This window comes from Gallinula chloropus, assembly GCF_964237585.1.
Source record: "Gallinula chloropus genome assembly, chromosome: 1".
Classification (NCBI taxonomy): Eukaryota; Metazoa; Chordata; class Aves; order Gruiformes; family Rallidae; genus Gallinula; species Gallinula chloropus.
Window position 1 is genome coordinate 13,131,491 of NC_140085.1, and position 16,812 is coordinate 13,148,302.

At 39.3% G+C, this 16,812-nt stretch overlaps 1 protein-coding gene across 2 annotated transcripts in view; it reads left to right on the plus strand.

Annotated features, from left to right (window-relative positions):
- Positions 1 to 16,812, plus strand: part of MAGI2 (membrane associated guanylate kinase, WW and PDZ domain containing 2) — a gene marked incomplete at both ends in the record, with an annotated part of 744,090 nt that overhangs the window by 580,588 nt on the left and 146,690 nt on the right. For both annotated transcript variants that reach the window (XM_084265916.1, XM_084265917.1), the window contains one exon: positions 10,448 to 10,505. In XM_084265916.1, coding sequence (XP_084122042.1) covers positions 10,448 to 10,505 — 58 coding nt within the window. The remainder of the gene's footprint in view (positions 1 to 10,447; positions 10,506 to 16,812) is intronic.

The following is a 16,812-nucleotide window of genomic DNA, read 5'->3' on the forward strand; positions in this document are numbered from 1 at the left end:
GCAGTGAAGTTCAAGGTGGCAAAGGCGCTGAGGACACTGGCAGGTTACAAGCTCTGAAAATCTCCCTGAAAAAATCATTGAGCAAGTCATCTGAGAACACATTTCTAGGCACTTGAAGGAACGGGTGGTGACTGAGAGCAGCCAGTATGGATTTACACACTGCAAATCATGCCTGACCAATCTACTAAAATGAACAGATTTGTGGATGAAGCAAAAGCAGTGGATGTCATTTACCTTGACTTTTGCAAGATTTTGTCTCCCACAATATTTGTGTATCACACTTAGAGTTTTAAAAATCTGGATGGATGGATGGAGAGCAAGTAAATAACTGGTTGCGTGCTGGGGCTGAGAGTGTAGTGGTTAATGTGACATATGATACCAGAGTGTCTATGCAAGAGGAATACTGCAAGGATTTATAGCGGAGTCTGTCCTGTTTTAAGCATCTTATGTACAGTCTGAAGGCAGCTACAGTCAACTTTGCAGGACACCCCACGGGGACCAGTCAATATGGGCAAGGACAGGGCTGCTCTTGAGGAACTGAGCCAGGCTGGCTAAATTGAGCCGGTAGAACCCTTATGGAATTCACCAAGGATAAATACAATTTCTTCTGGGCATGAAGAAAACAGTGCAGGTTGGGAACTGACCCCATCTGTAATGCTGCATCCAGCTTTGAGACCCCCATACAAATTAAACTGGATTGATACTGGGGACAAAGTTCAGCAGAGGGCCACCAAGATGGTCACGGGCAGGAGCACTTGCCCTGTGAGGAGAGTGTGAGAGTAATCCTGTTTCCTCTTTAGTAAAGGTTTGGCCCTGAAAAGACCATTAAAATGTATTATGGTCATGTTAAAAATGAATAACTTTTTTTTCTTTGTTGTACTAGAGGTTGAGGTTAACAGCTAGCTAAAGCAGGTTGAAGCGTGTATGTGAATTTGAGATACTCAGAACACACCTAGCTGCCTCCCGTGAGGTGTAGCCTGCACTGCTAGTAGCTACATACTTTCATGGATCTTTTTAGGTCAGTAACCATCTGCTGGTTTTAGGTTACATAATAGCAGTAAATTAAAAAATCTCCATAAATTCATAGGTTATGATATTAAACATTCGACAACAAAAGAAATAATAAAAATAAAAGAGGCTGAAAAGCAAATGGAAGAAAAGCCTAGCTTCATGAGATCAGGCAGTTATTAGGTAGAAAACAGTGGTTTGCAACAAGCCTGAAATGATACAGTCAGTAATGAGGTACAAGCACTGAAAGGTTTGAACATCGAAAAGATCAAACAGAATGTTTCTTTTCAGTCTGTTTGCTTCAAAGTCTAAAGAATATAGCATAAAAACCTGTGTTAATAAAATCAGTTTCAAAGGCAGAATCTTCCTCATTGGAGCTGTATGTGGCATGCAGCAAATCTGCTGAACTTCAGGAATACAAATTGATAGTGCAGCGTGCAGTTGATGTACTTGGGGCTCCTTTTCTGCTGGTAAAAGGAATGTTCTGGTGACAGTCCCTTCTCTGTGCATGTCCAAACTTTGAAGCAGCCAGCAATGCTGTCACAGCTCCTCAGCATGCATGTGAGCAACTGCTGGGGGACATGCTGAGCTTCTCTGGCTGGTTCACATTCTGCACCAAGTTTCATCCTGAAGTGACTTTACTCTTATCAGTGCCCACATTAGCTAGTTTAAAGCTAGGAGCTGTGAGGATAAGAGTTTCAGTGTCGTGGTTTAAATGTACCCTTTGTTGTATTAAAAATGAGCTAACATGTAATTAACACAGAATTCAGAAAGCATCCTGGACTATTCTTGGAAGCTAAGGCACATAGCTGTTTAATTATTCCATGGAAACCTGGATGCATACATATACAGTCTTCTGGGCAAGAACTTGAAGCTAAAAAATTAGATTTTTCAGCATTTCCTAGCACTCTGTATTTCCCCAGCAAAACTAGTCACCATAGTGCGAATTGTGAGATCAGCAAGGAACTGTGTAAGCTTCTCTCTCCCTAAACATTCTGTAATACAAACTGAGTACCCAGCATAAATAAGACAGGAGTAAGGACTGAGAACAAGACAAAGGATAACATGATTTTCTGGGGAAAAGTTTTAGTAATAAATATTTTTCACTAAGTATTTTTGCTTTCCTTAAATCTGTTATTTCTAAATACATGGAAACCAGAATTTTGAGGTTTGTTTTGAGGCCTTTAATAGAAATTCTTTAGTTTTCTCTTGAAAAGATCCATGGAGAATACTCTGACCAGCTTCAGCTATTACCCACTAAACTGCTGAGAACTGAGTTTTTATTAAAGCCTTATTAAGGAAATCGTATCAGGCACTGCCTACAGTAACCTCACTGAATTCTCAACATATAAGGTGGTGGGTTTTTTTTTTCATTTTTATTTGAATTAATAGCTAACAAGTCCTTTATGAACTCTTTATTCATAGTTAAATCTCAGTAATTCAGTCAGTACTTTTTCACTGTTTTAATTCAAATCTTGATGAGACGTTACATCTTTCTGTATGTCAGATCAAGTACTCTTAAAGTTTAAAATTTCCCTACTATTTGCAATACTCCACTTGGTAGCAATGTTGGGGGGACATATAATTGAATTGATGGTAATATTTAGTAATCTATGGTCTGCACATCTTACTAAATGATTTTTCCAGCTAAGTGGAGGAACCTGTTGAGATAGTGTAAAAAATTTTACCACAGCATATACCTGTTGACTTTTTGCTGATTTTTGGAACACCTAGTTGGTGTGCAGATAGGTGAACTAGCAGAATTCACACAGGTATGTGGATAGTAGGTTAAATACTAGTTTTCAGTAAGCAGCAATTTTATCCTTTTTCCTTATGGCAACCTGTTACAGAAGATTTCAGGAGCAGCAACACAACTGCTAGATCTATTTCATGTAATAGCTGGGCCATGTGGACATGCACTAAAGAAAATATTCAAACTGGACATCTCCAGCCTTCTGCTCCTGCAGCACAGCATGCCATGAGCAGTAGCCACTCCCTGGTCATCTGTGTGCTGTACCTTGGAGTATTGCAGGAAATAATACTTTTGTGCAAATTATGCAATAAGGAACACTGGTTCAGATTTATAAATAAATACTTGCAAAGACTGTATCTCCTAAAGAAACTGTAGGAGTGTGCAACTGCATTGTACTGTGGAGCTGCACGGTACTCTCTGTCTTTTAACCCTGCTCTTGATACTCTCTGTAGTAGGCAACTGACTTGAAAGTGAATTCAGAGCAGGGAGAAAGAAAAAAACAAAAGCAAGAGATAAAACAAACACAGGCTTCTGAGTGCAAAGATGCAATATTTTTCTGAAAAGTCTTATATATAGGTTAGAAAAGGATTCCTGACCTGTGCCTCGGGATTAACATGGCAGGTGAACCAAACTCATAGAATCATAGTCATAGAATCTTTGTGGTCGGAAAATTGTCCAACCGTTAACATAGCACCTCGACGTCTTCCATGTAGTGAGGGTCCCAAAGCTGAGCACAGTACTCAAGATGCCATCTTGAGTGGCACATATGGAAGGACAACACTTCCCTAGTGCTGCTGGCCACACTAGCTCTAACACAAGCCAGGATGCTGTTCCAGGCTGGATTCTTGGCTTCCAGGACACACTGCTGGCTCACATTCAGCCGCTGTCAACCAACATCCCCAGGTCTTTTTCTGCTGAGCAGTTTTCCAGCTACTCTTCCCCAAGCCTGTAGCATTGCCTGAGGTTGTTGTAACCCAAGCGCAGGGCCCACCACTTGGTTTTGTTGAATATCATACAGAGCTTCTCCACCAGCCCCTCCACCTGAGTCACTCTCGGGTGAATCCCATCCGGGCCCATAAACCTGTGAGTGTCCAGGTAGCATAACAGTGCTCTAACTGCTTCCTCCTGGATTATGGACGTCTTATTCTGCTACCTTTCCCCGTCTTCCAGCTGAAAGGGCTGGATACTTGGTGAACAATTGGTTTTATCATTAAAAACTGAGGCAAAGAAAGCATTAAGTACCTCAGCTTTTTCCTCATCCTTTGTCACTACGTTTCCCTCTGCATCCAATAAAGAATGGAGATTCTCATTAGTCCTCCTTTTGTTGTTAATGTATATATAGAAACATTTTTTATTGTCTTTTACGGCAGTAGCCAAATTAAGTTCTAGTTGGGTTTTGTCCTTTCTAATTCTCTCCCTGTATAACATCATAACATCCATGTAGTCCTCCTGGGATGCCTGCCCCTTCTTCCAAAGGTCATAAACTATCCTTTTTTTCCACCTGAGTTCCAGCCATAGCTCTCAGTTTGACCAGCCCAGTCTTCTTCCCCTCTAGTTTGTCTCTCAGCACATAGGGATGGACTGCCCCTTTGTATTTAAGATTTCCTTCTTGAAGAATGTCCTGGACTCCTTTGCCCTTCAGCACTGCCTCCCAAGGGACTTTGTCAACCAGTCTCCTAAACCTCCCAACGTCTGCCCTCCATGGGTCTAAGGTAGCAGTTCTGCTGACTCACCTTCTTACTTCTCTGAGAATTAAAAACTCTATCATTTCATGATTGCTATGCCCAAGACAGCCTCCAACCATCACATTCATCCCGAAGTCCTTCTTGTTCACCAAAAAAGGTCTAGTGGGGCATCTTCCCTAGTTGTCTCACTCACCAGCTGTCATGAAGTTATGTTCCATGCACTCCAGGACCCCTAGACTCTTTATTCTCTGCTGTATTTGCAGCAAATGTCTGGTAAATTAAAGTCCCCCACAAGAACTAGCAATCATGAGACTTTTCACAGCTGCATATATAATATTTTGACTGCTCTTCATCCCGGTTGGGTTCTCTATAACAGCATCCCACCATGATATATATCTCTCTTGTTGTCCTTCCCCCTGATTCTCGTCCATAAACACTCAACTCTGTTGTCACCTTCATCAAGCTCTCAACAATCAAAAACATACAGGGCTACCCCACTGCTTCTCATTCCTTGCCAACCCCTCCTGACGAGTTTATAATCATCCATTGCAGCACTCCAGTTGTGAGAGTGTCCTGGTTTCGGTCAGGATGGAGTTAACTTCTTTTGTAGCAGCGGATGGAATGCTCTGTTTCTGTGATGGCACCTAAATCATAGCTTACCTGCAACACAATGGCTTCCAGCTCTTCTTGGCTTTTGCCCATACTGCATGCATTGCTGTAAATGCATTTTGATTGGGATATGATTCTGCCACCTTTTTTTGAGGGGTGGGAGGGAAGCCCTAATTCCTACATGACCATAACAGATAAGCACCATCTCCATCTCCATCTCCTGCCTCCACTGAGATGGCACACCAAAGTACTTTCATCCCTAGAACACCATCACTCAAACATTGGTGTGCTGCCCCCATGCTTATCTCTAGTGAGATGAATCTAGGTTAAAGCTCTGTTGATGAGCCCTGCAACTCCTGTGTGAAGATCTTGTTCCTTCTTTGAGACGGGTTTACCCTGTCTGTCACCAGCAGGTCTGGTGTTACATACACTGACTCATGATCAAAAACCCAAAAATTTTGCCAGTGATACCAGGCTTAGATCCAGGTATTACCTTCCTCTTTCTCCCCTCATCATTTGCTTCAACTGGAAGGATAGAGGAGAAAAATACTTGTGTTCCTGATCCCTTAACCAGCCTTCCCAAGGCCCTGAAGTCTCTCTTGATTACCCCTGGACTTCTTGATGACTCATTCTGAGATCCACAGCTTCCATATCCTTATTGACAGCAATTTCAATAACAGCAGGTGTTATATTTTATTTTTTTCCCTTATACTATATTCTTTTGTACTATACAAATATTTTGATTGCAGCTTACTCAAGAAATATGTTCTCATCTTTCTTTCCAGCCTGTTGGTATGGTAGTGACACAGTGCTGTCTGTTGTTCTGAAACTGAGAGGTTTTTATGACTCTTTAACACAGTTAGTTCTCCATGAACTTCAGAAAAATTAACCCTTGGTTTTGGTAATATGTTTTTCCATCTTGGCACATTGAGATCCAAAGTGTTCTCCTTCCTCCATCCACAGAAAAGGTTAAGTGGCACCATCAAAAATCATTCTGAAACACTACAGCTTGCAGAATGCAGTATAAGAGCATTTGGACCATTAGCATAAGCAAGCTGTGATGAGAAGACTCTAATACTGATCATTAAAGTGACCTGCTTGAATTCATCTTCCTTCCTTCCTTCCTTCCTTCCTTCCTTCCTTCCTTCCTTCCTTCCTTCCTTCCTTCCTTCCTTCCTTCCTTCCTTCCTTCCTTCCTTCCTTCCTTCCTTCCTTCCTTCCTTCCTTCCTTCCTTCCTTCCTTCCTTCCTTCCTTCCTTCCTTCCTTCCTTCCTTCCTTCCTTCCTTCCTTCCTTCCTTCCTTCCTTCCTTCCTCCCTCCCTCCCTCCCTCCCTCCCTCCCTTCCCTTCCCTTCCCTTCCCTTCCCTTCCCTTCCCTTCTTTCAAAATACAAGGGCTTTAGTCACCACTGGGCATTTAACTTCAGAAATGTAACTACTGCCTTTAAAACTTATCCAGCTGCTTACTGAGCAAAGGGTCTTAGTATCAGTTTTACCTTTTTGATCTCTTTTTTTGTTATTATTTTGGATGACTGTTGCAGTGTTAACTGGATGCTGCTTCTCTGGTAAGGAATAAAGCATGAAATGTGAAAACAGGAGTATGTATACATAATACACAAATTATCCAGCACCTTTCCATTTACTAGTGGTATCAGCATTGTCAAATGTCCACAATTACTGATTTTTAAGTGGTGATTTTACAAATGTTCCTGAACAGTCCCTCCATTATATGATAGGAAGAGATCTGTGAGACTAGATAGCTGTTAGATATTGAAGACTGAAAATAAAGGATAGAATCGTTTTGGGATTCTTCCTTCTTTACAGAGAAATCCTCCTCAAGTTAATAGAATTGAGAGACATGAAGGGCAGAAGTTTTGATCTCCTGAAAATTAAGCCTTCATCTACAGTACAGTAACCATGAAACCATTGGTTGCAGAAATTATAAATGAACTAGCAGGCCAGTGCTACCAAATGAGGATCAGAGATTGCTGTAATTTATACTCCTTTCCCAATTCCAACGATAGTGGCCAACAGTAACCTCCTTTGCAAGTATTTTATAATAACTCTCTTTTATAAATGTTTGCTGTTTGCTCAGATCCCTAATGATCATCACTGGGCACAGTGAACTGAAGAAGAGAAACTGTAATGCCCTCACCACTAATTTGGCAAACGCTTTGCTTCCTGTTTTATGAAGCACTAAAGTTATTTCTGTCCTGTAATCTTTCATTTCAATGGTGAAAAATGGAATAGATGCCACTATTTAATGTAATGAAAAATAATCGCAGTGCTGTGCTCTGGAAACCAAACATAGCTGAAGATTCTTCTAACAGACGCGCTGTAGTACACTCCACTAACCTTATCTGCCATACGTTGCAGGGGTGCCAGGGGCTTAAGGTTTGTGCTTTAGCAATTTCATTTTACTGGTCAACACAGAATTTTAATTAAACATAGCTTACAGGCTGCATCTCAAATTGAAAAATCAAATTAGAGCATAGTCTTACATGTAGTTTATAGCTATTATGGCACACAAAGGTAATTTTTTGTTTCTCTTCTTGTGAACCTGCAACTATTTTATGATGTCAAATAATCACTTCTTCATGCATTTAAAAGTGGTTCACCATAACATGTCCAATTCAGAATTTACCATTTGCCTTCTCAATACCTGTGTCTGTTCATAAATATAGTTAATTACACTTTGGGAAAGGGACCTATGCACACTTCTGTGTGTCCGTGTGTGTGTGTCTGTGTGCATTGCTCTGTATTTTTAAGTAGGTGCAGATTTCACTGATACCTGTCTCGAATTTTTCTCTAACGGAGTTTAATTTTAAGGGAATGTAAGTTTTAAAAGACCAGGTATGAAAGCAACAAAAAGTTAATTAGAAAACAAGAACTGAAAAGAAAATGTATATATAGTACTTAAACTAATTATTTATATTCCTTCTGCATCATAGGTTTACGTTAAAGCATCATTTTCTTTATAGCAAATTATAGTCTTATTTGTCATGCATGCACAGGGAATGAAACTTGCCATAGGGGATGTACAGGATTTGGGCATCAGCTTCTTTCTTTTTGAATATTTATGGATTACCTTCCGTGGTCACAGGATACACAGGGCTCTATGGGAACCATTGTAGGGTCAATATCCTGCAGATTTTGCTGAAGTTGTGGGTAGGTCTGGAAAGAGCAACACCAGGGCTTTCTAATGCTTAGTGACCTGACAATGAGCCAGTGACATGCCCTTGCAACAAAGCAGACTGACAACCTCCTAGACAGAGGAGACAACCCCTTTGGCAGAGTATTTCCAGCAGATCAAGGCAGATGATCCTTTCCCTCTGCTCAGCAGTCGTGAGACACAGTTGTAATTCTGGGTCCAGTACTGAGTTCCCCAGTGCAAGAGATACATGAACATGCAAGAGACAGTCCAGTGAAAGGCCACTAAGATCATTAAGGGACTGGACCACCTTTCCGATAAGAAAAGGGTGATAGAGTTGGGACTGTTTAGCTTGAAGAAGAGAAGACTTAGGGGGTTATTGTCAAATAAATACAAAGGAAGGTACAAGGACAACAGAACCAAGGTCTTTTCAGTGGTGCCCAGTGACAGAACAGTAGGTAAAGGGTACAAACTGAAATAGAGGAAAATCTGCTTGAACAAAAGAAAAAAATTCTTCACTCTGTGAGTTATCAAACACTTGAAGAAGTTGTCCAGAGGGATTGTGTATTCTCCATTCCCGGAGACAATTCAAAAGCCAATTGGAGATGGTCCTTAACAGCCTGGTCTAGGTGACCCTGCCTTGAACAGAGGGGTTAGGCTAGACAATCTCCAGAGGTCCCTTCCAACCTCAACCACTCTGTGATTCTTTGACCTGCTAAATACCTAATGCTGCATTTATTCCTAGGAAGGGACAATAACAAAATAGTCCTGACAAAAGCAGTTAAAAGTGCAGGTTTGTCAAGATTTAAAAGCTAACAATATTCTAAGACTGACAGGAAAAAAACAGTATCTACATTAAGGAAGTCATTGAGATTTTTGTTTCTCATCCAGCAGTCTTTGCAGAAGGTTGTATCCTTCACTGCAGTGTTGGAAAGGGATGAGTGGGAACATCCTCTGAGGGTGTTGTGACATGAAAACTACAGCAGTCTACGTAGGTTCACTCAAGAAGATATAAGAGATGTGTTTAAATGAGAAGTAGGAAGCAAAGGTGAAGAAATTTCTTACCATTGGTTTTTAACTCTTTAATCTCCCTGTTGCCAGTCAGGCTTTACTTTCCTATTTGCCTTCAACACTACAGCAATAATTGTCTCTTCACATTATCACAGAAAAAAAAAAAAGGAAAAAAGCTCAAGCCACTCAGGAGTACTTCCTTATGGCCAGTTTAGTGATCATGTTCAGTATGAGCTACATCAGTTCTGTTCTGTCTAGTTCAGTACTTACTGTCTCCAAAAAGTTACTTTAAAAGTGCAACTGAGTTTGAAAAGGAAACAAAATCTGAGACAAGCAATTCCAGAATCAAATTTCCTTATAGAAGCTCAGTATCAGTCCCTGTATATTGTGATGCAGACATTACTTGCACAGAAATCAATACCTGTGTATGATAGGAATGTCCATCCTTTTGTGAGTCTCCTCCATCAAAGTCACCACATCTGGCACTGAGGTTTTTACTCTGTGTCAACTGAGAGGCTTGTCACATCTGTCTGGTGCCTTTTAAACAGAAGATGAATTTCTGTTGGCAGTATATTAAGTAGGAGTGATAATAAAATAGGTATTTATGAATAAATTGGGGATATATGTATTAAAAAGAGAGATTTTGCTTGTACGTGAACACATTGATTTTCAAGATAATTAAAAATGTATTTAACATTTTCATTGTTAATACCTGAATGGCTTAGGTATTTACAATTAAATGTCTTCTTTATTTCTGCGAAATATAATAAGTTTTAAGGTCAGAAGATGCTATAATATCTTATTTTGGTTTCTGCTTCTGTGTACTACTATGTACTGTGATGTCCCTGATATACAACTAAGCTTTGGAACAGGATGTCTTTGGAGGCTGTGGAATTGTCATCACAGAAAGACAAATAGTACAAACTTCTCAGGATCATTTAGGTATATTTACTATACTTACATGACAGAAGGCAAACTCTTTTTATTCCTTCAAGGAAGTATTTCAAGTAAAATGTGTTTTTCAAAGACAGATCTGTGTTTACATACCAATTTTCAAGTTACTGCTACCTGTGGCTGTTATGGTATATGTTACAAATTTGGCATTTGCTTTGGTCAGTGTATCTCTGTGAAGTTATTTCCCTCAGCGCCCAGCAAAGATCCACAATTTTGTTACTAGAAATCTTAGCATTCTGTACTGCATTTACTGAGAGAGATAACTCTTTGTTTTTCAGAGCTTCCATATGGCTGGGAGAAAATTGATGATCCCATTTATGGCACTTATTATGTTGAGTAAGTTCCCAAGTTCAATATTAAGTTGCTGTTAATATGTCATAACCCAATACTAGAATCCTCTGCAGTGCTTAGCCTGGCAAGGCGTGGGTACAATTACTTGACATGTTAAACTGAAGGTATACCAGGAATTCTCAGTCATCAATACAGCTAATGTGTCCAAATATATTCAGTGTGTCTCAAATCAATGACTCAGGCATTCAGTCATTCTCTTTCTCCTGGGTCAGATTTCACGGTATCATTTCAGGTGATGCTGGTACAAAGATCATAGTCATTAAAGGAGTATTGTGCTTTCTGGGTAAGGTTTGGATATCCAGTGAGGTAAAGATTTTGTTAACCAGTGAAGGGAGCAAATCATAATCATTTCAGCTCAGTTAAGATCCTTTTCTGGGTAGTCTTTCTTTGCTGCAAATGAGATGTGTACACTGCTTGTACAGGAAGGCAGGTTATTTATATCCTGTGCATAAAATTTTAGGGATGTTGTGTTTTATTTTGCACTTAAATGTGCAACTGAAAATAAGCCAATATAAATTTCTGTTTTTGCAGCTCAATCCTTGCTTTTTCCAGATTATTTTTAGTTATGAAAAGAGAAAATTAAATTCTTACTGCTCTGTACAAAGGGCAACAGAAGGCTTTTGTTTGAAGTACTAGGTAGAACCAGGTCCTACATAAGTAAATCAGAGAGATTATTTTCTCTGATTTTTGGTTTAATGCCATAAATGAGACTTATGCAAAGAGAATCTAGTTCCAAAATTGTGATCCCTGTTCAGAGCGGTCAATTCTCACTCTGCTCTCTGCAGAAACTCTGTGGCAGAGGAAGGAGAAAGCCACCCCCTGTCAGTGCAGACAGCACTTTGAAAGACTGAGAAAGATCTATCCATTAGTTTCATTTATTAGAGAGGTCCCTAGAGAAGATGGCCCCAACCTAAAATTTCAATTTCAAATCCTGGCACTCGAGTAGTAAATTTATTCTAGTGGTAAAACCACAACAAGTACTTTCATAAAAACCAGAAAAGTTTAGTTTGTGTGTCACATTCCTCTCTCACATCCATTACCGCTTTGACTGCAGGATTGCTTTGGACAGATACTGGGCTGCAGCTTTTCCAGACCTCAGGATATCCTACTATTAACACACACAGGGTACAGCTGGACTGAGAGCTCACCCAAACATTTGTTTTCTGGAGGGTTTTAAGATTCCCTTTTCTTTGGTGCTGTAGCAGCAGCAGCTTGTGGATGCCCACACACCTTCCCTAGCCCTCCTACAAAGCACAAATGAAAACAGTATTTGGCCACTGCCCTGCTGACTCCTTCTGTCCCATTCTCCAAATGTGGCAGCACCTGCTCTGTTTCTTTGTCCCTGGCTTGTTCCCTGCCCTCAGGTGAGGGAGCCAGCAGCCCCATCTGCTTTGCTGCTCAGCCCAACTTGGCTTAGTCAGTCCAGATTCAAGCAAGAAGATAAGTAAGTTTTTGAAGTCCGTATGTAATGGCATTAAATTACCCGCTGTCTTTATGCCTGACTTCTTTTATGATGTCCCCCAGTACCTAGGGGCTGGAGTTCTCCTATCAGTTTGTATTTAACTCCCCCCGCCCCACCCCCCCAAAGATTTCTGCATGTGCAATTATGCAGCTGCTGGGTGTAAGTCAGTCTTGTGCCCCAGTGAGTTTTAGTGCATTTTGGTGAGTAACAGGTGTGCAATTTCTGTGTGTTAATATATTAACTGAGACCTGGGTTTGTTGTCAGCACAGCCCAAGGCGTTCTGGCACCAGTGAGGCTCACACTTCACTGCAGAGTCAGAAAAGGAACAAGTATTTATCTCCATTTCATGTCCATCCACAGGTAAACAGACGCAAGGCACCAGGCCCAGATGTTATTATGCAATTACATACTTTAAGGCTGTTAATGCCAAATTTATTAATCCTTCCACAGATAAGATTTGTAGAAAGATCGATCAAACCTACTGAAGGCTCAGAGGCTTTTTAGAAGTGGAATGGATGTTCAGAGGATGGCATTAAAACCACAGCCACGCCAAGTCCATAAGGAGTTTTACAGTCAGTGAAATGTAGCTGCACTTTAATTTGCCGTCTGAGCTCACTAAGTCTGAAATAGAGATTTGTTTCCATTTTTCATGGTAAAAAGTGACAGTCACACCTCTTTTATTACCAGTATGCAACAGATTACTTCAGTTTTAACTAGATAAAAGCAGATTAGAATAACCTCTCTTAATTATGTCATTAAAGTGGGTAAATCATGAAAAGTTAGTTTATGAACTTTCACACATTCAATTCCCGTCCAACTTTACACAAAGGTCTTAAAAACTGCCAGAGAAAGAAAGGCTTGTATCCCAGGGGACATTCCTAACAGTAAGCAATGAGGCAGACAGACTCTGGTTCACCTTACAAGGACAAGCCATGCCATGCTCAGATCTAATATACTGAGACCAGAGAAAAGCTAAAAAGGAAAAAAGAAAAAAAGAAGGAAAAAACAAACAAACAAAAAAACAACCAAAAACCCCTCAAAGGTCTTTCTAACAAAGTTATTAAAAACTAATCACAGCATATTTGCAAGTTCTGTTAAAAAATAAGGTTTCTAGCATAACTTCCTCTCTTAATCATGCACAAATGCAGGCATGAGACATTATTAAAATTTTCATTTGCCTTGTTATGCAGGCCCAGGTTTCATCTGTAAGGCGTAGACATTTGACATGAATGAGAAGTGTTTGCTATACGTGGGTTAACTTTCATGCAATTTTCTCTTAATTTATAAACTAAGAACTAGCAGCACTTCACTGTGCAGGGCAATGGAGAGAATGTGGTTATTAGAGTGCACCGAGTCTTTCAGCATTCTAATTGCCAGAAGATTATTTCCCCCTGTAAGGATGATTAACTACAACACAGAGCTCAATTTCCGGACATGGCCTCCTTAATAGAACAGCTAAATTAGCCATACAGGTATTTATTCTGGAAAAATACACCTCCTTAACTTACAATTTCTAACAACACTCTGTTATTACTCAAACAGAAAAGCTTATTTCAGGTCTTTTTGTCACTATATTAGTAACTGAAAAATGTGAAAGTAAGGAGGAATTAGGCAATAAGAAGTTATGCATCAAAATGTCCATCTTTTAGGCATCCTAATGCTCAGATTTACTTTGGTGGGTTACAGGCAAAAATTTCACAAGTTGGAGTACAAACTACAAAAAAAAAGCCCTGTATGGGAGATAGGTTAAACTCCTTTTGCTGATGTACTTACTTAGCTACCGTTTTAGCAGGGCTCAGGATTTTGGCCATCAACTATAATCTGCATGCAAGACATTACTGCCCGTAAATCTTCTGAGAATGAGCTTCAGTTATCTTAAACACATCCACTGTGAAACTTCATCACAAAAGCAACTTAGCCTGGCCACATTCACTGATGAGATGGCAAGATGGTGTCCCTGTCTTACAGGCTGGCTGGTCATGATGGTACCTACTCATAACACAATAAACAAGATTTCAACTCCACAGGTAAATGGAGCCCAAAACCAAGCCCAACCTCTAAGGGGTTGTCCCCAGTTAGCATACAGCAAGCTAACATAGGACAGCAGCATTGACTACCCCTTCTTCTCCACAGAGAGAAATTCAGTGTCCCTGGGACTAGAAAGCAAACAAAAGGCAGTGTGATTCTTCTGCACACCCACAATCCCACATGAAGAAATTATTTGTATTCCTGTCTTTAGATTAGGCTTTTAAATTTAATATGCATTGTATTAAAAGAAAGAAAAGGGAAGAAAAGTGGAGATAGAAACCCTCACTGAATTTGATACTATGAGCAATAAGCAATACATTTTTGGATGACATCCAAGATCTATTTGAACCAGAAAAGCACTTATTTGTAACTATCTCTAAAACTCACATTTGACTTGTCTTATTAAGGCCTAGGTCAGTAATATCTATTTTGTATGCACTTGAAGCAGCTAGATGAAAGGCTAGAATGTCCTTTCAAGGGAACTACTTAGCTTAATAACTTCTTTCTCAGGTAAACTCATCAGTAACAATTTTCCTGATTTAGCCATGAAGCTGTACAGCATTTAAAATTGCATGAAAGGGAGGTGTTTCATATGTCATCAGTCTAGGAGTATAAATCCAGTGTTACTGATAAAAACGACTGATTATAAGTGTATGTTTCTTTTATTTGACTTGTTTTGGACACAAGGTTTAATGCAGTTGTTTTAATTTGTTGGAATTCTCATGTTGTGCTTTTGAGAATGCATATTAACATAAACTATCCTAAGTATGGGAAAAAAATTGGAGCTAGTGAATTATTAAGGTTGCAACAACAACTTGAGGTGTTTCAAGTAATCTTCCTGTCTGATCTTCTAGGACAAAGATAATTTTCAAGTTGAAGACATTTATGTGTTAATGGTCTAACCCACAACTTAAATTCCACCTGGAAATGGTAGAGAGGCAGTGGATAACAGAGTCTAGCTGTGATGCCAATGCCCTAGGAACTGATTTTCCTTGAGCTATGGACACATCCAATATTAGTTAAAATCCCATTGTTTTTTGTATGACATAAGCACATGTAAGTCATAACTTAGGTTTGCAAGTGGCCTACAATTATAGCATGACACAGCATAGTTCAAGGTCTTAAATTCATGTCTTTGTTGTGGTCTTGGCTATCCATTACATCTGCATAATACATCACAAAAGCGATAGGAAACCCATGCTCTTCTGGAAGGGCAGATTAAGACGAGGCCAAGACATCTTAGAGCTTCTAAAATAAGATGTGATCCCTATTTTGAAGCAATTAACCAACTGTGTAGCAACCCTGGTTTTAACCTTATCATATACGAATATGAAACATTTTGCCCTATATCTAATATTGGAAGCTGGTTTGGAATTTCACACTTCCACTTGTAAGAAACCTACAGATTTCAGGTCTGAATCCTGATATCTTTAATAGATTCTAATATTTATTTCCAAATATAGTCACAGAATGCAATTATATATCAGAATTAATTCAGCTTAAATAAAAATGTAAAACTCCTTTGGTCTTCTATCATAGAAGGCTCTCTCTTTCACTGGTCTTCCCATAAAACCTTTTCTATGAATTAATTTTATTTGGTAAGGCATGATCAGAACTTTATATAGTATTTCGAGTGATGTTTCATCACCGTCTCATGTAATGGAAGAAGTAGTATTTCCTTTACAATATAACAGGTGGTAGCATGAAAACTACCTTTTTCATGCATATGTTAGAAGACCATAATTACCTATCTAATGCATGTAAGTCTTGTCTTTCTTCATTCTTAACTGTTAACGTTTGTCTCCCATCATACATTTCTCGGTTTGCAATTTACTAAGGTGCTGCAGATCATGAACAATTACAGCATGGTAGAAAGCAGAAGTCTAGGAAAGGAAAGCTCACAATCTTAAACAGCCTCTCTGAAGAAGGAGAGAAACAAAAAGGACTTTGTCTGTAGCATAGATTAAAATTTACAAGAAAACAATTAATCACAATTTTTGAGTATGAGAGTAAGTTAGCAGCCACACAAATGAGATATAGCCATCTTAACAAAGTAGCAGCTCCAGGATTTATCACATTTACTTTCTCTCGTTAGATCAAACATTCTTTTATATGACTGCAAATCTTCATTGCATTATCTCTGTTCGCTAAATCTTGATTTTCCAAGTGTATTGCAATCCCATAGGATTTCCTGCCTTTCTTCTATTTCACTTCTTAACAACAATTCCACTTACTTTCTTTGAAGCAGTAGTAGGATCTGTATCCCAAGGGACCTGGAAAGTACTTAATGTGGCATAAAAGGTCATTTCGACATAAATTGAAGGTATTCAATCCTTTTCAGGATCTCAGTTTCAGAAGTCCCAAAGTCACCTCTACAAGTGCTTAAAACCCATGATTGGGATTGGATTTTCAGAAGACCTTGGTAAATAGTAGCTCAGTGAAAACAAATAAGGAGTGACATATTTGGAAACCTGCCCTTCTGTACATGTGTATTTATTTGCCCAGAACAACATTTGCAGCACAAGCCCCTTTTCTCAGTTGTGATCCTAACATGATTCTATCTTGGAGAGTTGTTCGATACAGCCTACTAAATTGTCTTGTCTTCTTGAGAAAACATGTAAAAACTATCACAGGACAGGATTGTAGGAATGGTCATTTATTGATAAAATGTATGCTTTACGTTAAAGAATTAAAATCAAGGACGTGATGAATGTAGTTAATAGTTCTCAACACAATACAGAATATCAGTGGTGTAATGACAGATGTACTTACAGATTTGTTGTAGGAAATATAAAACATCAA